The 16758-nt window shown below is 34.2% G+C and overlaps 1 protein-coding gene across 1 annotated transcript in view; it reads right to left on the reverse strand.

Annotated features, from left to right (window-relative positions):
• The window catches only part of LOC136039781 (uncharacterized), a 68555-nt gene that overhangs the window by 41910 nt on the left and 9887 nt on the right, over window positions 1–16758 (reverse strand). The window contains exons 2-5 of the mRNA XM_065723651.1: window positions 15201–15360; window positions 13173–13275; window positions 8852–9029; window positions 1853–2012 (exon numbers count right to left, since the gene is read on the reverse strand). Of these exons, the coding sequence (XP_065579723.1) occupies window positions 1853–2012; window positions 8852–9029; window positions 13173–13275; window positions 15201–15360 (601 nt within the window). The remainder of the gene's footprint in view (window positions 1–1852; window positions 2013–8851; window positions 9030–13172; window positions 13276–15200; window positions 15361–16758) is intronic.

The raw sequence follows: 16758 nt of genomic DNA on the forward strand, positions 1-16758 counted from the left end.
CTTGTCAGTAACTCTCCATAACTACCTCGTTCTCCTAAGAAATATGAATGCTATCGTTTAAAATTATATTGGCCTGTGGTATTTCGCCGTTGGACCCGTAACATTGTATAGCCTAAATGACAATGCAGAGTGAATACTGAACTATTGCCTGGCCCTCAATTTCACCATTATAAACACATGGCTTCAGATATTCGACCTAGCCAAGTATACCGGACATAGCAAAGATGGAACAACGAAGAATATGCTTTACTACATCACCATATGCCGACGATGACTGTCGTCTGTGCATAATTGTCCCAATTATCGGGTGCTGAATCAGAGAACATCGATCATCGGCCAGTTGCAGCCAAACTCAGTCTGTATATTTAAACATCTGGGAAAATTGATACTTACCGCCTCCAGCAAGACTCCGTTCTGGCTGAGTAGTATGAGATAGAAAAACCAAAGGATTCGAGGTTCTCGAGCTGTACGATTATAGCGAAGGTGCATGGTCTTAAAAGAGAATACTCTTCCAGCTGCAACTAGTGTTGTTGGAGTAAATAAACATTAGAAAAAACGTTTACCGTTCGCTGCCATCGTTGATCACAGACTAGATAAACGTTAGAAAAAAGACTTGATCAGCGAAAAGTCCCTTGCCATCGTTGATCACAGACGGGAAGCCCATCTTAGCGGGGATATTACAGCATATAGGATATGAAATAAATGCTATAGCATAATGGTGTACAAAGACTGCAAGACAATTATTGAAAGGAAGGCGTGCGAGCTTCAAGAGGCCACCAGCAAAGGACGTGGGAGCCACATAAAAATACTTTTTGAACCCTCATGTCAGCACTATCAGGTTAGGACGTATTTTACCGTCAATGGTGAATTTACGACCAATCACAGTGCCACCGTCGGTGGGAAAATCACTTCGAGAAACTACTAAACTCACAACCTCCCTATAAAATCGACAAACAGCCTACTGTTGCTGCAGCCAATGCTACATCTGCTTCTAATGGGCCTTAGTTTACAGCAGCACTAATTAAAGCTGCAGCCCAAAAGCTAAAGAAAAACAAAGTCTCGGGTATATGTGGCCTGACATCATAGATCCTTAAGAACGGGGGTCCATATAAGATCCCTTGGCTGAAAATATTGTTCATTATTGTATGCCATTCTGAAATAGCCCCATCAAAGCCCCTTTGGTCCTCAGCAAATTGATATTTATTTCAAAAAAGGTAATTTGAAAATAAATAAATAGGTGAAATTACACAGGGGACCAAATCAATTAGGGGACCTTATAAGAGATTTTGTTTAAAAAGATTATCACTAACATAAATGTTGAACTTGGGTTTTTAATGTTCCAACCATGTGATTGTATGTATAATCATTAGAAACTCAATGCGGAAGAGAGGGAGATGGGGGAGTTAAGGCCCCATTTTCTCAAAATACAAGTAGAGCTGCAATCCTTGAATCATAATTTTTTAGAATTTAGAACAGGAATAGCTAAGAAATGACGCAGGTGTTTGAAACGTTGAAATTAAAAATAATAGCATTACAACAGGTAATGGTCAAATGGAAGATAGCGCGAGAAAAAAAATATTCCAATAAGTTTAAGAAATTATGAAATAACGAGTATTTCATAAATGTGACAATTTATGATCTTGTCTATCCAGGGCCGTCTCTAGGATTATTGTTTGTTCTATTTCAAACAAAATACTTTTGAAAAACGCAACAAAAATTTGTTTATATGCATTTTTATTACGTTTTTACGAATTGAACAATTTGTTTTCGGGGGGGGGGGGGGTTCAAACCCTAGACCCCCTGAATGCGTCCTTGAGCCTATCTTTTAATTATATAGAACATGTTTTCATACCTGGGTGTTTGTTTGCTTTCATATCCTGTTTAAGGCCGGCAACGTTAAATATATCGAAGACAACTTGCTTCCTGAAGTCTTCTGGTGCATCGCACCTCACAGTGAGTAGTACATCGAATTCTTGAATAAAGTCGGGCTCCCATTGGATCATTAGCTCCTTCTAAAATAAAAGGCATTCTTCAAATTTAAGATGCTGTAGTTGAAAAGTAGTATTTCTTGAACCAGACACCTATCACTAAGTAAATTTTTCATGCTTCTATTTCACCAGACATCTTGTTCAAGATAGTCAACAGCTCAAATAACCATGCCATTGGGGATGACAAAACACCCCGCAGCTTTTGAAAGGGGTGCTTAACATAATAAATCACACTCTGTGCGTGATTATTATCAAAATGACGTATCATCAATATATAAGGGAAAGATGAGAGTAAAAAGGAGAAAATTTCAGGACATGTTGAAGAGCTGTCGAAGGGTCATTGTCATCGCTGATCAAAATTTTGAAAAGTGATTTTATTCAAGATAGTCAAAAGGCTTAGCAACTATACGGATACGGAAGGTTTAGACTCCACGGCACTGCACATTTTTTTATACTGTACTGTCTTTCCATTTATAATTAAAATGAAATAAGAATCAGTGATATTTATATCCAAATATAAAAATCATGTACGTCTAGTGTATAATTTAGAACTTATGCTAAATAACAACTGTATCATATTTGATAATGCCATATAAGAAGATAAAATTTAACCTTACAGAGCTGTATGATATTGTAGGACATATCATTGTTGTGTTTGTATTAATTTCTTTCGTTTTAGGTCGTATAGTTTTTTCACCTACTTATTTCGTTTAAATAAAAAAAGGGAGGGAGGTATCTCCCTCTCTCCCTATCTAGCAAAAATATTCTTAAGGTCTAAACAATTTCACTGTTGTAGGTGAATTCCCTGCTGTTTTACAATTCTAAACATTTCCATAAAGGGCCTTTAAACCTATACTATAAGGTTCTAATTTTTTCTTTTAGTTAGGGAGGGAGAGAAATGCCTCAAAGAGCGCATTTTGATGCCAAAACATTCTAACTCTCATTGAACCTTCAGATAAACGCAAAATTAGTTCTAAGGGAGAGAAAAGCGTAGGATCGAGGTAGAAATTAATATATTATCGCCAGGGTGGTATCCGGAACTTCTGTTCGAGAAGGCTTTTTTTCGGGGTGGGCTACATAAAAACTTAAAAAAAAACATAAATTTGTGAGAAATGTGAATTTGATACTGAATCCCTCTTGATCCCTTGGAGTATTTTTTGTTTGTGCTGTAATTATGAAAGTAAAGAGTGACATTAAACCCCAAAATGAGCAGAATTTAGTCTGTATAGGAAGAGGTCTGCCCCTTCCTCATCCCAGAGCTCTACCTTATGGTCATAGAAACTTTGGAGGATGCTCAATACGTCAGAAATTGAGAGGTAGATAAATCAGAAGTGATTAAAGACCAATCAGGCACGGGGGAGTATTTTCTGGGGTAATTTCCGTGTTAAGTATTTTCCACAAGGGATATTCTCCGGGGGGTATTTTCTGCGGGAGTATTTTGAGGGTGTTTTCTTGGGGAGTAGACGCCGGCTCCCGTTGTGCCACAGAGATCCACAAGGAGTATAATGGTATAGAGTGAAGTAGAACCTAGGTGGTTTAGGATTTTATCAGGCAACGCTGGACTGCATTTGTTGTTATTTAAATTGTACCAACTTGAGTATCCGATTTTAAAAGTTTGGTTCATTTAAATTCCAATCTGCATTAGAATGAACGTCACAAAAGTGATAAAAGACATGAAAGCCACGGTTAATTGGAGTAAAGCCAAGACATACAGTTTCAGTGAGAGGTAAAGCTGGCACAACCCTTTTTCCGAATGGTATAAAAATTTAAATAGCGATGAAGACCACACTGCCTTTCCATCGCAAACACCAAGAGCAAGAAGGATAATAGGGAATTTTTCAAGACAATGGGAAACAAATTAGAATGAATATTTCGGCCCTATGTCCAAGGGCCACCCTCAGCAATACAAAACTATATAAGAAGATAAAACGAAACTTACAACAGGATAAAATAAATAAAACTAAAATGAAAAAATTTTCAAAAGGGTCCCATCATCTTTACCGCAGATAATTAAAAATGACCTTACGAAATATTATAATAAACCAATAGGTATTAACACAGAACATGTCACAAATAAACCTATGATATCAGAAGCCAAAAAAGCAAGGTTGGTATTTAAACGTGTTTTTAAATCATTCTCTTTCATTCCAATGAATTGCCTCGTTTCATCACAGTTTACTTATCAGTCCTGGTTGAACTTAACTGAGGTAAAAATGTTGGGACTGTTTGGAATTTTTTTTTTCATTTTGGTTTTATTGATTTTATCGTGTTGTAAGTTTTTTGTACTGCCCTTGGACATTGGGCCAAAATGTTCATTCTAATATGTTTCCCACTGTCCCCTAAAAACAACTTTCTGATGCCTTAACTGTTTTGTCCATCCATAAAACGATTACCTCCACCCTAAATACTGGTGTAAGCATTATGCCTAATAGTATTTAGGTCCTTTTCGGGCCAGAAGTATTATTTACTAAGAAAATAGCCAAAATGTACACTCTACTATGGCAAGCCTCTTTTGGTAGGGTAGGCTACTTAGTAGATAACTAGAACTTAAAATTATCTCTTGAATTAAGAGGCTTCCAGGAACTTATGAACACTGGTTGAATACACTCGCTCGCGAAAGAAAAAAAGTACGGGTAAGCATTTTCCCCTAGAAAAAAAGAAATTTCATATTTTTGAAGATAGCTGCTTTAAGGTCTTCAGACATGTTTAAATTTGTTGTATTATTTTCATGAAGAACGCAACTTATGGAGTTAAGAATAGCTGCTTTAAGGTCTTCAGAAATGTTTATATTTATTGTATTATTTTCATGAAAAACGCACCTTATGGAGTTAAGAATAGCTGCATTAAGGTCTTCAGACATGTTTAAATTTATTGTATTATTTTCATGAAGAACGCACCTTATGGAGTTAAGAACCTTGGGGTTTTCTAAATTTTGATGAGTGATTTGAAATCCAATTTCGACATTCTCCGATGAAAGTCAGAAATAAGGATATTTAACAAATATTTCGGGCATGCATCAAACGACCATATTTTTTTTTACATTCACCTGTCAATATTGACATTCAACAGATTTCGGACATTCATGGTAGCATATATATATATATATATATATATATATATATATATATATATATATATATATATATATATATATATATATATATATATATATATATATATATATATATATATATATATATATATATATGTATATATATATATATATATATATATATATATATATATATATATATATATATATATATATATATATATATATATATATATATATATATATATATTTGTTAAGGTAAGCACATGGGAGTCATCTTTATGTTACAATTAAACTATCACTGCAAGAAGAGGGGAACTTTCAATCTGCATTGTAGGCATAAATATAGAATGAGTTAAAGGTAAGAGGCTTGAGATTGTCTAGTAGAGCATGAATAATTGGGCGAAACCATGTTGTGACCAAGATGGGGCCAGGATTGTACAAATCCTCCTTTCAATTGTTCTAAGCCCGACTCTAAGTGCTTCGCGTAGACTTGAGAAGACGTCCAAGTCCCCGTCCTGGACTGTTTATGGGACCATTGCTTTTCCTGAGGCCATAATAATTTTAATAATTTCAAGGATATGAAAATTGCAACTTAGAATGTCACAGCATAAAAAAAAATGGGTCACTGACAAATTCAGTTGCTTCAAACTGGACTTATTAGGAGTTTAAAACTCATATTCCAGGCGTAGGAAACGTGAATTGATGAAAAGTAGAAATTATTTACTAAGGGAAGAAGGATGGGATGCATAAGCATGGAATATTACCCGTGATGAATAAAGAAGCTGCTATTCTTGTCTGGATCGGGAAAGTATTATGGGAAGGCAACTGCCTTCTGGGAAGCTATGACATAGGTAAACTCCAAGATGAGAATTTGAGTAAAACTTTCCTAGAACAGTTACATACTAAACTGAAGAGTTTAAAATTTGACAATTTAACAAGTCAGTAGAAATAAGGAGGGGTTTGAGCAAGAATTATTTGAGCGTCAGATCATATGAAAATAAGAGGAATGTGAAAAAAGTGGAAAAAGTACTGGAAGATTGATCAATGAGGTCTGGAGTAGAAGCCACGGATATAACTGCAGAAAATCTGGAGGATGCACCCAGATAGCATAATTGTCAAATATTGTACTGGCGTGTTCAATTATTAAGAGAGACGAGTTAATCTAGACTTGCCCCAGACAAAAATAGGAACATGACTTAAGTTAGTGGTAAGGAAAGAGTTAAAGAAAGATGTGCAGAACATTTTTAGTATGTCCTGAATGGTGATAGCGTTATTGGAAAAGTTATAGAAAAGAACAACAAGATTTTGCCACTTTAGATGTAAAGTAAGATTTCCTTTGTCAGAGAGAATTACTGACGGTACTAAAAGACTGAAAAAAAATCGTGTAGTAATGATCGTGTAATGAGGTAATTATCATGTAGTAAATGAGTTATTGTCAAAATATGGAGGTGGAGAATATGAATACGATCTTTGGAAAAGGAAAAGCACCTACCGATTCTCGGAAAACTCTAAGAAACGTGATGGGACTGAGTGCAGTAATTATAGTGGAATTAGGCTGATTTCTTTAGGAAGCAAATTACTTAGAATGATGATTCTTCCTAGACTTAGATACGTCGTGAATAAGGTTTTAAGACAATAATAGTGTTTTTAGGAAGCGCTGGGGATTCATCGACCAAGTCCCTGATCAATCAAACCCCTTTAGTCCTTAACTTTTATAGATTATGAGCTACTGTTTGATTGTGATGATAGAATAGATTTAGCAAACGTGCTATTTTCGTATGGTATACCAAATAAACAATTAGTGAACAGTACTATGTAGGATAGGAAATTACTGCACTTAAGGTAAGAAATGAGGTGAGTAGCTGATGTTGTTTTGAATCAGGAGTTGAGCAGGGTTGCGGTCTATTCCCATCTATCATTTTGCTGAAATTTGTCCCAAGGAGCACAGCAAAGGCAATGGTAAAGCACAGAACCAAATTAAGAAGTAAAACTTTCCTTGACTTCGATTATGCTGATAACTTGAGCATCCTAGGCGAGAATACACTTAAAATAAGTGAAAGTGAAGATGTGATGCTAGGTAACGATGATATCGTTACCTAGAAATATGCTGGATATTTTTTAAAAAATTGCACACGGGTTGTTTTGGGTACTCAAGTGACTCACCATATCTCAAACAGTAAACTCACCAATACACCTAAAAAAAACAGTTAACGAAAAATGTGTTTCAATCCCGCTTTCTACGGCTATAATGGCTAGGACATATAAACGTCTAGGGTACATTCTGCGGATAAAGGATGACAGATTGTCATTAAACGTCTTTATCACCCAAATGTATAAGACTAAACAAATGCAGGTCGTCTCTAAATAGGGTGGGAGAATGTCGTAAGGAAAGATTTAAGGGAAATGGGAGCTTCTTGGGAGGATGTAAGGAGGAAGATTGGATCGGAGGTGGATTGGATTGGAGGTGTAAAGAAGATGATTGGATTGAATAGATTGGGACGGAGGAGGAGCGTACATAGCCGTCTTGGCCTCAGGTGGGTTGATGCAGCAGTGAATATTTGGTAGCAGTATTTTCACTCCACAGGATTTCGCCCAAAAAAGTTCCTCAGAATGAAAGGACGTTGGGGAGTAAATGTTCCCTCACATCTTTATGCTCATTTGGAAGACATGTTACTGAAACTTAAAAATTCTGAACTAAAACATGATTCTTTAGGTCATTTCCCAGCACACAGAAAAATCCATTGGTTTACAAATATACATTAGTGTACCTAAATTAGTTATATAATTGATTATATTCATTATTTAAATATAATGAACATGACAAAGATATTACTAAAACAAAACACATTTGAATAAAAATAAAAATATAAGTATAATATAAAGCATAAGGAAGCCTAAAAATGATCATTTATAGGAAATGTTTATTTCGAATGGATTACTAATCAAACAGTTCGTGGTAATGAAAAGAGTGAGCTGGCTCAATAGTAACCGAAGCTCTAAAAAAAGAATTTTGATACCAATAGATACATCAAAAGAATCGGATTTTTATGTTATTTGTAAATATATAAGTCTCATCAATTTTAATCTTACTCATCAAAAGTTAAGAGCATGAGAAAATTTACCTCATTTTCGAAAAAAGGGGGAACAACCTCTAAAGCCATAGGATCTTAATGAAAATCTCACCATTAGATTCAGCGTATCAGAGAACTTTGCTGTAGAGGTTTCAAGCTCCTATCTGCAAAAATGTGGAATTTTCTATTTTTGCCAGAAGATAGATCATGGATGCGTGTTTATTTGTTGTTTTTTTACCAGAGAGAAATGTATCAACCCAGTGGTCCTAGAATGTTGCGAGATGGCTCATTCGAACCGAAATCAAAAGCTCTAGTGCCCTTTCGTTTACATATAGCGTTGTGTGTTTATTATGTATTTTTGTTTACATGTAGTGCCCTTTTGCTTGCATATAGTATTGGTTATTAGGAAATATACAGATGCTTTCAGAGGGAATATTTTTTCTGGGGGGATCAGGGGGAGGGTTAAATAGTAAGATGTTTTCATAGAGGAATTTTTCATATGGGAAGAGAATTTTCCATAAAAGGGATGCCTGATTTCCCATTATTATTTTTCCGTGGTTCATAAATTTTAATAAATATCTCTAATGTAAGTAAGTTTAAATATTTTAAATATTTAAATATTAACTATTTTAAATATTACTTTATCGTTGTATAGTTTTGGCTACAATTTGTATGAGGATCTTTTGACAAACGGTTTTTAACGACGAACTATTTGGAAAAAAGGGGTAAAAACTTACCACAATAAGAGCATCTAGTGGTGTAGGCGTGGTAGGATAGTAATTTTGGGGTACGGCAGCACCACAATCGACCCTACCCAAAGATAATGAAACCTGAGTTTCTCCTTTCCCGGTGAACAAATTGCAGTAGCCGTATTTTTCCTTTGGATATATTATTCCATAAAACGGTCTTGAAAATCTGAAAGAATATAATCAATAGAACATGAATGAAGCTAATATTTACAATATGATAAAAATTTATTATTGACTCAATATCATCCTTTTTATTATAAACACTTCAAAAATGTGACACTTTATAGTTGGTGCGTATTGTCTATGCTACTGAAATTGCAGAACTTACGTTTATTATTATTATTACTATGTTTTATTGTTTTTTTCCTTTTTGACAATTAATTTTATTAGATATTGATTAAGGAAGGATGAGTGAGAGGATAAAAAGCAACGCTCAAGAGTTAAACGTTCAAGCGTTCAAATTAAAATGAGTAGGGTGAAAAACCCCATAGCTTCTCAAGACCAGAACATAATTTGCACTTTACTAAAAAAAAGAATGACAGTGGATCGTCAGTTTAATACACTGATACAGACATTTATTCCTTAAAGTTTTAATAATCTTTTATGTATTAAAGTAAAAAAGTGAAAATATTTAAAATGTAGTTTTTTTTATCCATCCTATGTTCTAGATTCTAGTATTATTAAACATTTTAGGATTCAAAAAAAAAAAAAAAAACTGTTTTGGTTGTCTTTGAAAAGCAGCTAGAGCAAAAAGTTTTTAGTAGAGATAATTTTCAAAATAGCTTCAAACAATTCAACTTTCAACTTTTTCAATTAAATTTTCTGCATTCTTCAAATGCAGAAAACACATTTAGATATAACTAATATAGTTCAAATCAGAACATTCTCTGTTCTGTTATTTTTACAAACTGACAGGCCACCAGCAAATGAAGTCAGCAGGCCGCTGGTAACTTAAAATTCCTACATCTTAGGACCCTTGGTCACTTCATCCAATGGTTTCTAGGCTATGATTTCCCCCCTAGCAGCTTAGATCTTAAGGTAAAAACGGTCAAGAGTGTTCAGTCTTTAGATTTTAGTATTTTAGCTTTTTTTAGTATCTAGATAAGCGTTTTTGGTATTTTTCGCAACACCAAGTACATCAAGAATACGTACATGCTTTAACCAGTTTAATCACTCGGTAATTGATTCTAGAAGGGTGTATGGAGGGAGGTTTAGAATAGTTTGGGATGGAGGAGGTGCGTTCGTAGCTGTGTTGGCCTCAGGTAGCTTGGTGCTTTGGCGAGTTGCCAGTAGTGTAGTAGTATACTTTTGTGGAAGCTCCGCAAGAAGGAAAAAGCCAGTCGATTTTGAAGATTAGTCCCCTCAGAGAAATGGTTCTTGATAAATGTATATTACCAAGGAATGCTTGTTTTGCTGTTATCTTCGACTAAGTTTATTTCTCCTTCACTTACTCCCAATTAGTAAATTTAGCCTATTCATTATTTCTCTTTGTCCCTTTGTGTCATTAAATAAAAACAATTTTTCCTCTGAAATCAATGGGCAACATCAAGAATTAAGACGAACATAAATTATTACACATATGGGAGGGGTTGCTCCCCCCTAAATACCTCGCTCTTCACGCTAAAGTTGTTTAATATTTAAAAAAAGCTTCTTATTCTTCTAACACAACGTATTCAGGAGTCGTTCATATGGATTTGGGACAAAAAGTCGAACTTTAGCGTAAAGAGCCAGGTATTGAAGAAGGAGTGAGCTCCCTCATGTACATAATAATTTCAGTTCGTTTCAAGTTTTAAAGCTAGTTTTTATTTAGTTTTTGATCTTTTTTAAGTGATATCAGGAAATCTGGCTCCCTCTACACGAAAAATTTCTTCACCCCATGGAAAACACCTTCATAAAATATTAACCCCACTAGAAAAAATTCATCCAGACAATTCCATTCTCTCTGAAAATTCCACCGACAAAATTTCTTGCGGACGATTCCAGCAGAAATTTTTTTCTTAGCTCACTTTCATTTGAAAACGACTTTAATTTCTGATTAAAATTTTAAATTATGCCAGAAACTTCCGCACCGTGGAAAATTTTCCTGCAAATCCTCCTTCCCCCTCCCTAGTTGGAAGTTGCTCCTATAGAAAATCCACCTGGAGAATTCATCCCGCTAAAAGAAAAGACATGGAGAATTACTCCCATGTAAAATCCCCCCTCCTACAGAAAGATTCTCTAGAAACACCAATCCAAGGAAATTTTTCTCCGGTTGATCACCTGCAAAATTGAGCCGGCAATGAGAAAGTAGGTCAAATACAATATAATTTCCTATATAAATGCTGGCAAATTCCCCCTACTTAAAATTTTCTCTGGAAAGTGGACCTTCCAAAAACAACCATCCTCACGATATATTCTCCCCGTGGAAAATCCCCCAAGAAGAAAATTACCCCACCACCCCCTCCCCTTGAAAAACGTCCGTATGTGTCCCAATAAAAATTACTATACGCAAACAATGGGCAAATTTCATTGGCATCTAAAATGAAAACAGTAAATTGGCTAAAAAATGGCTAAATTCGCTTGAAAGCAACAGGTACATTATACATTTATTTTTTTGTTTTAATGTTGCAATATATGTGTTTTTTTTGGACTGCCGAAAGTTATTTATGTCAATTTTTTTTTTAGTACTTTCACCCAGATGATGCTTGATTAAAATTCCCAGCCCAGTTAAACTAGCCAAACAACCTTTGTGATGGAAACAAACCCATGGAAACTGAAATCAAGAAATTTTTCTAATAAGAAACTATTCTCAAAACTTAGTCCCTTGTTGATAACATTTCTAAAAGACTCTAACCTCCCCCCACTCCAACATGATATTTTTGAAAAATACGCAAACCACTTACGTGAGTGAAACTATATGATCTTAAACAGTCCACTTTTAGGGTAATTTAAATGACGCTTAGAACACGACAAATTAACCATCGTTCACTAAATACATCTTTTGCAAATATGATGTTAGCCTAACTTTCAGTCAAATCTCCTATTCTAAACATTGCATCACTTTTACTTTAATATTACTAAGTTTTAATCGTTTTAAGTAGTATTTGCACCTACAGAAACTCTCCCGTTCGAAATAATATTTGTCATATTTCTACTCACGACTTCTGGTGTTCGATGTGGTCGAAAATTTGTTTTTTAAATCGGCATCTAAAATGAAATAAGTGAAGTGGCTAAAATGTGGCTAAATTGACTTGAATGCAACGAACACGTGAAATTTTTTTTCTAAGTGTTGCAATATATATGTTTTTTTGGACTGCCGAAAGTTATCTATTTAAACATTTTTTTTAGTACTCTCACACAAATGATGGTTGATTAAAATTCCCAGTCCAGTTATCTAGCCAAACAGCCTTTGTGACAATAGACATTCATAAAAACAACAGGTTCTAATATCCCCCCCCCCCTCTTGGAAACAAACCTATGGAAATGGAAAATAAGATATTTTTCTAATAAGAAACTATTTTCAAAACTTAGCCCGATGTTGATAATGTTTCTAAAAGACTCTAACCTCCCCCCACCCCAACAGGATATTTTAAAAAAAATACACAAACCACTTACGTAAGTGAAACACCATATATGATCTGAAACAGTCCACTTTTGGGGTAATTTAAATGACACTTAGAAAACGACAAATTAGCCATCATTCACTAAATACATCTTCTGCAAATATGATGTTAGCCTAAACTTCAGTCACGTCTGCTATTCTAAACATTGCTTCACTTTTACTTCAATATTACTAAGTTTTAGTCGTTTAAAGTAGTATTTGCACCCACAGAAACTCTCTCGTTTGAAATGATGTCCTATTTCTACTCAAGAGTTCTGGTGCTCGATGTGGACGAAAATTTGTTTTTAAAATTGGCATCTAAAAAAAATCAGCAAATTGGCTAAAATGTGGCTAAATTGGCTTGAAAGCAACGAACACATGATAAATATTTTTTTGTTTTAGTGTTGCAATATATATGTTTTTTTTTTGACTGCCGAAAGTTATCTATGTAAACATTTTTTTTTTAGTACTCTTACACAAATGATGCTTAATTAAAATTCCCATTCCAGTTAACTAGCCAAACAACCTTTGTCATAAGAGACATAAATAAAAACACAAATTTATAAGCCCCCCCCCTCTTGGAAACAAGCCTATGGAAACGGAAAATAAGACACTTTTCTAATAAGAAACTATTCTCAAAGCATAGTCCCAGGTTAACAATATTTGCAAAAGACTCTAACATCCCCCATCCCAACACGATATGTTGAAAAAAATACGCAAACTACTTACGTGAGGGAAACAACCATATATGATTTGAAACAGTCCACTTTTGGGGTAATTCGGTAAGCAGAGGGATATTCCTGGCCCAATAAGTCCTGAGGATGATAGTTGCCTAAAAAAAATTACTGCAATGATAAAGTTTGAAATGTTCGATATTGTTTTATATTTCTATTTCATACCAAGTCACATAAGGTTAATAGGCTAGAACCTATAAACACACATATTTTCTTCAAGGAGTGGGAGGGGTCTAAGAAGCATAGAAAACAGGTGTATTGCCTGAAAGACCAAAACTTGAGGTAAATTCTAAAAACAATTATATTTGCGCGTGGAGGAGGTGAGGCCCAAAGCCACAAATTTTGCGTATTTACCTGGAGATTGATCCAGATTTCCACGAACGAATATCCCTTACTTTTTAATTTGTAGCAACAGAGTTTTAACATATCTAGCGTTGAGGAGACTCCTGTAGGCTACCCTGACTAAATTTTTACGATCTACCCTAAAAGTCACTACAGTTTCGTATTAAGTTGCCTGTTTTTGCTCTTGTTAAAAATTCATTTCTCTCCTTCAAAGAAGGAAAGAAAATTTTGACCCCTTAGTCCCTTGAGAAAGCTTTTTTGCACATATGCCTATACTTCTCTGGTACTAAAAAATATTGTAAATGTGTTAAAATATGGGAATGTTTCCCAAGCCAGCATTAGTACAGGAGACCAGAGTGGTTTGTCACTCTTGGAATCTTAAGATTATTACGTTTCACAATCTATATGTTTTTTTTTGTAATTTTGCTATTTTTACTGCTTGAGGGAATTTTGGCCGCGTCTATGAACCGGGACTACAAATTTTATGAAATGTATTCCTGTACACTAGCAAGGTTAATGGTTTAGAATTATAGACACAACAAATCTATGTTTAGCCCCATGCACATGAACTAGGAGGGAGGGGGGTAAATTCAGAGGCAGTTTTAAGGGGAAGGGACACAGAGGGTGCATTTGCCCCAGGCGCAATATTCTAAGGGCGCAAAATTTCAAACAAATAATCTAACGGTTACAATCACCTTGTATTTTTTTTTTTAAATAAAGCAGTGGGCGCAGTTAATAAATCAAAACAATTAACAAATTATTAATTAAATATTAAAAAAGAGTAAAATAAAAAAATGAAAATTATTAAATAGTAAAACAATTTTAGCCTGAAAATGACGTGAAAGACAGGGTAAGGGGCACTAATCAAGATTTTGCCCCGGGGTACAAGAGAGACCAGAGCCGTCACGGGGAAGGGGCATTTGCATCCCTGCCCCTTAGTTCTGAAAAATAAGGTTTTTAGTGTTATTTTTATTGTAAATTGTGTTTTTACTGGTGTTCTTATTGAGAACTGCGGCACCCCTTAGATTTGGAAAAAAAAGGTTTTGCGCCCACAGAGAGACACTCATCTTCCAACATTTACGTAAATTGTTCCCTCTGTTTAATCCATAAAATTTAAACTCATGTGAAGACATATAGCAAATAAGACTAAAAAAAATGACAAAAGTTTGAACTGTATCATTAAATTCAATCTGGCTTATTATTCTGATGAAAATTTTGAAACTATATCCTTTAGGATAATTCAAAGTTTATTTGAAAAGATCTAATCATTGGAAATTGTGACACAAAATAATCAGCTACAAAATCTTCATCACATATGGTGCACAATAAAATACGGAATTTTGAGAGCTAATATAATATTACTTCAACGAAAAGCTATTAAATGTTAGATCATGAAACAATCACTTCCATATTAAAAGAAACAAGAACTGAAATTTGAAACACACGAAACTCCCATACTTAAGAGGAAAGCTACTACCCCCTAATTTTGCCTCTGTGTACTAGGACACAATTCACTCATTCGATTAAATTAAAAAAAACAAAGAGCATCCCTTGAAATCGGAAAACTAAATTTATAAATATGTATCTTCAATAGCAATATTAATGGTTTTGATAAGTTCATCCCCCCTAAAAAAAAAAGTTTGAGCCTTATTTAAATTTTGGTAAATTAACATTAATTTACCATGTGGGCTAAAAATGCTGTTTGCATAATTTCCTACTCCAATGGGGTAGGTCCCTCTTGAGAATCGAGCGTCTTCCTCTGGATCTACTTTGTCTTCTTCTTTATCCTTTGCCGGTACGGGGGTTAAAAAAACTGATGGCGTGCAAATTCCAAGGGAAACCTAGAAGAAAAAATTAGACTGAAAAAGGATTTACAACAAGGCAATCATTTAAAATTGTAATTACTCGCAAAACGGGATCTGAGCCATTCAGATGCCTGACTTAAGAAGTCCATTGAGCATGACAAACGAAAATTGAAAAATAAGATATTTTACCGGCTTGATTTGTTTTTTGCATTTTAATTATTATCTGACAAAACATTGATATTTTATCGATGAATTTTGTATTGAGAATTAAAGTATTTGCTCTTTACTTGTTTTTTGTCCTTTTTGTGGTATTTTTTTTTTGCAGCTGAACTATTATCTGACAAAATGTTGATATTTTATGAGTTTTGTATTGAGAATTAAGGATTTTGCTCTTTACTTATTTTTTTCCTTTTTGTGCATTTTTTTTCGGCCTAACTATCATCTGGCAAAATATTGATATTTTATCGACTAATTTTGTATTGAGAATTAAGGATTTTACTCTTTACTTTTTTTCCTTTTTGTGTTTTTTTTTGCAGCTTAACTATTGTCTGACAAAATGTTGATATTTCATCGATAAATTTTGAATTAAGAATTAAGGATTTTGCTCTTTACTTGTTTTTTCCTTTTTGTGCGTTTTTTTTGCAGCTTAACTATTATATGACAAAATATTGATATTTTATCGATTAATTTTGCATTGAGAATTGAGTATTTTACTCTTAAATTTTTTCCTTTTTATGCATTTTTTTTTGCAGCTAAACTATTATCTGACAAAATGCTGATATTTTATTGATGAATTTTGTATTAAGAATTAAGGATTTTGATCTTTTCTTGTTTGTTTTTTCCTTTTTGTCCATGTGTACAGTTCGCTTACCAAAATGTGTGTCGGAAGAAAGGCATAAAAAGAAAAAAAATACCGTATCGTGTGTTTTGCGTGAACCAGAAATAATTATTTTACCTCCTTCCCTCAATTCAAAATTCGGAACCCTTTCCCTAAGAAAAAAAAACTAACTGGCAGTTTCAAGTCTATCCAGTAAGATAAAGCAGGTTATACCAATAAAAATTAGAAACGAAAGTCGTCACTGTTCTAATAAAATCGAAATACTTTACTTTTCTTTCAAAACTTGTTTCGTGGATATTTTTGTTAAATTAATAGACATTAGCGTACGTACCATATAGGATACACAGACTATGCATACTTACATACATAGCCTACCTGTTACCCGTGTCGATTAAATAATTCTTTTAGCGGAAATGACTCCTAGATTCTTTGGTGTTTGGATTTATGCTTTGGTAAGGAAAAGGCCCTGACTTAGTCAAATCCGTTATGGACATGGTCAAATTGGCTACTAAGAAATCATTTGCACTTCAATAGCGAATATTTGTTATTGTTCTATTGCTAGGAAATCTTACTTTTATAGAGAATATGAAACCAAT

Source organism: Artemia franciscana, chromosome 20 (genome assembly GCF_032884065.1).
Source record: "Artemia franciscana chromosome 20, ASM3288406v1, whole genome shotgun sequence".
Taxonomy (NCBI): domain Eukaryota; kingdom Metazoa; phylum Arthropoda; class Branchiopoda; order Anostraca; family Artemiidae; genus Artemia; species Artemia franciscana.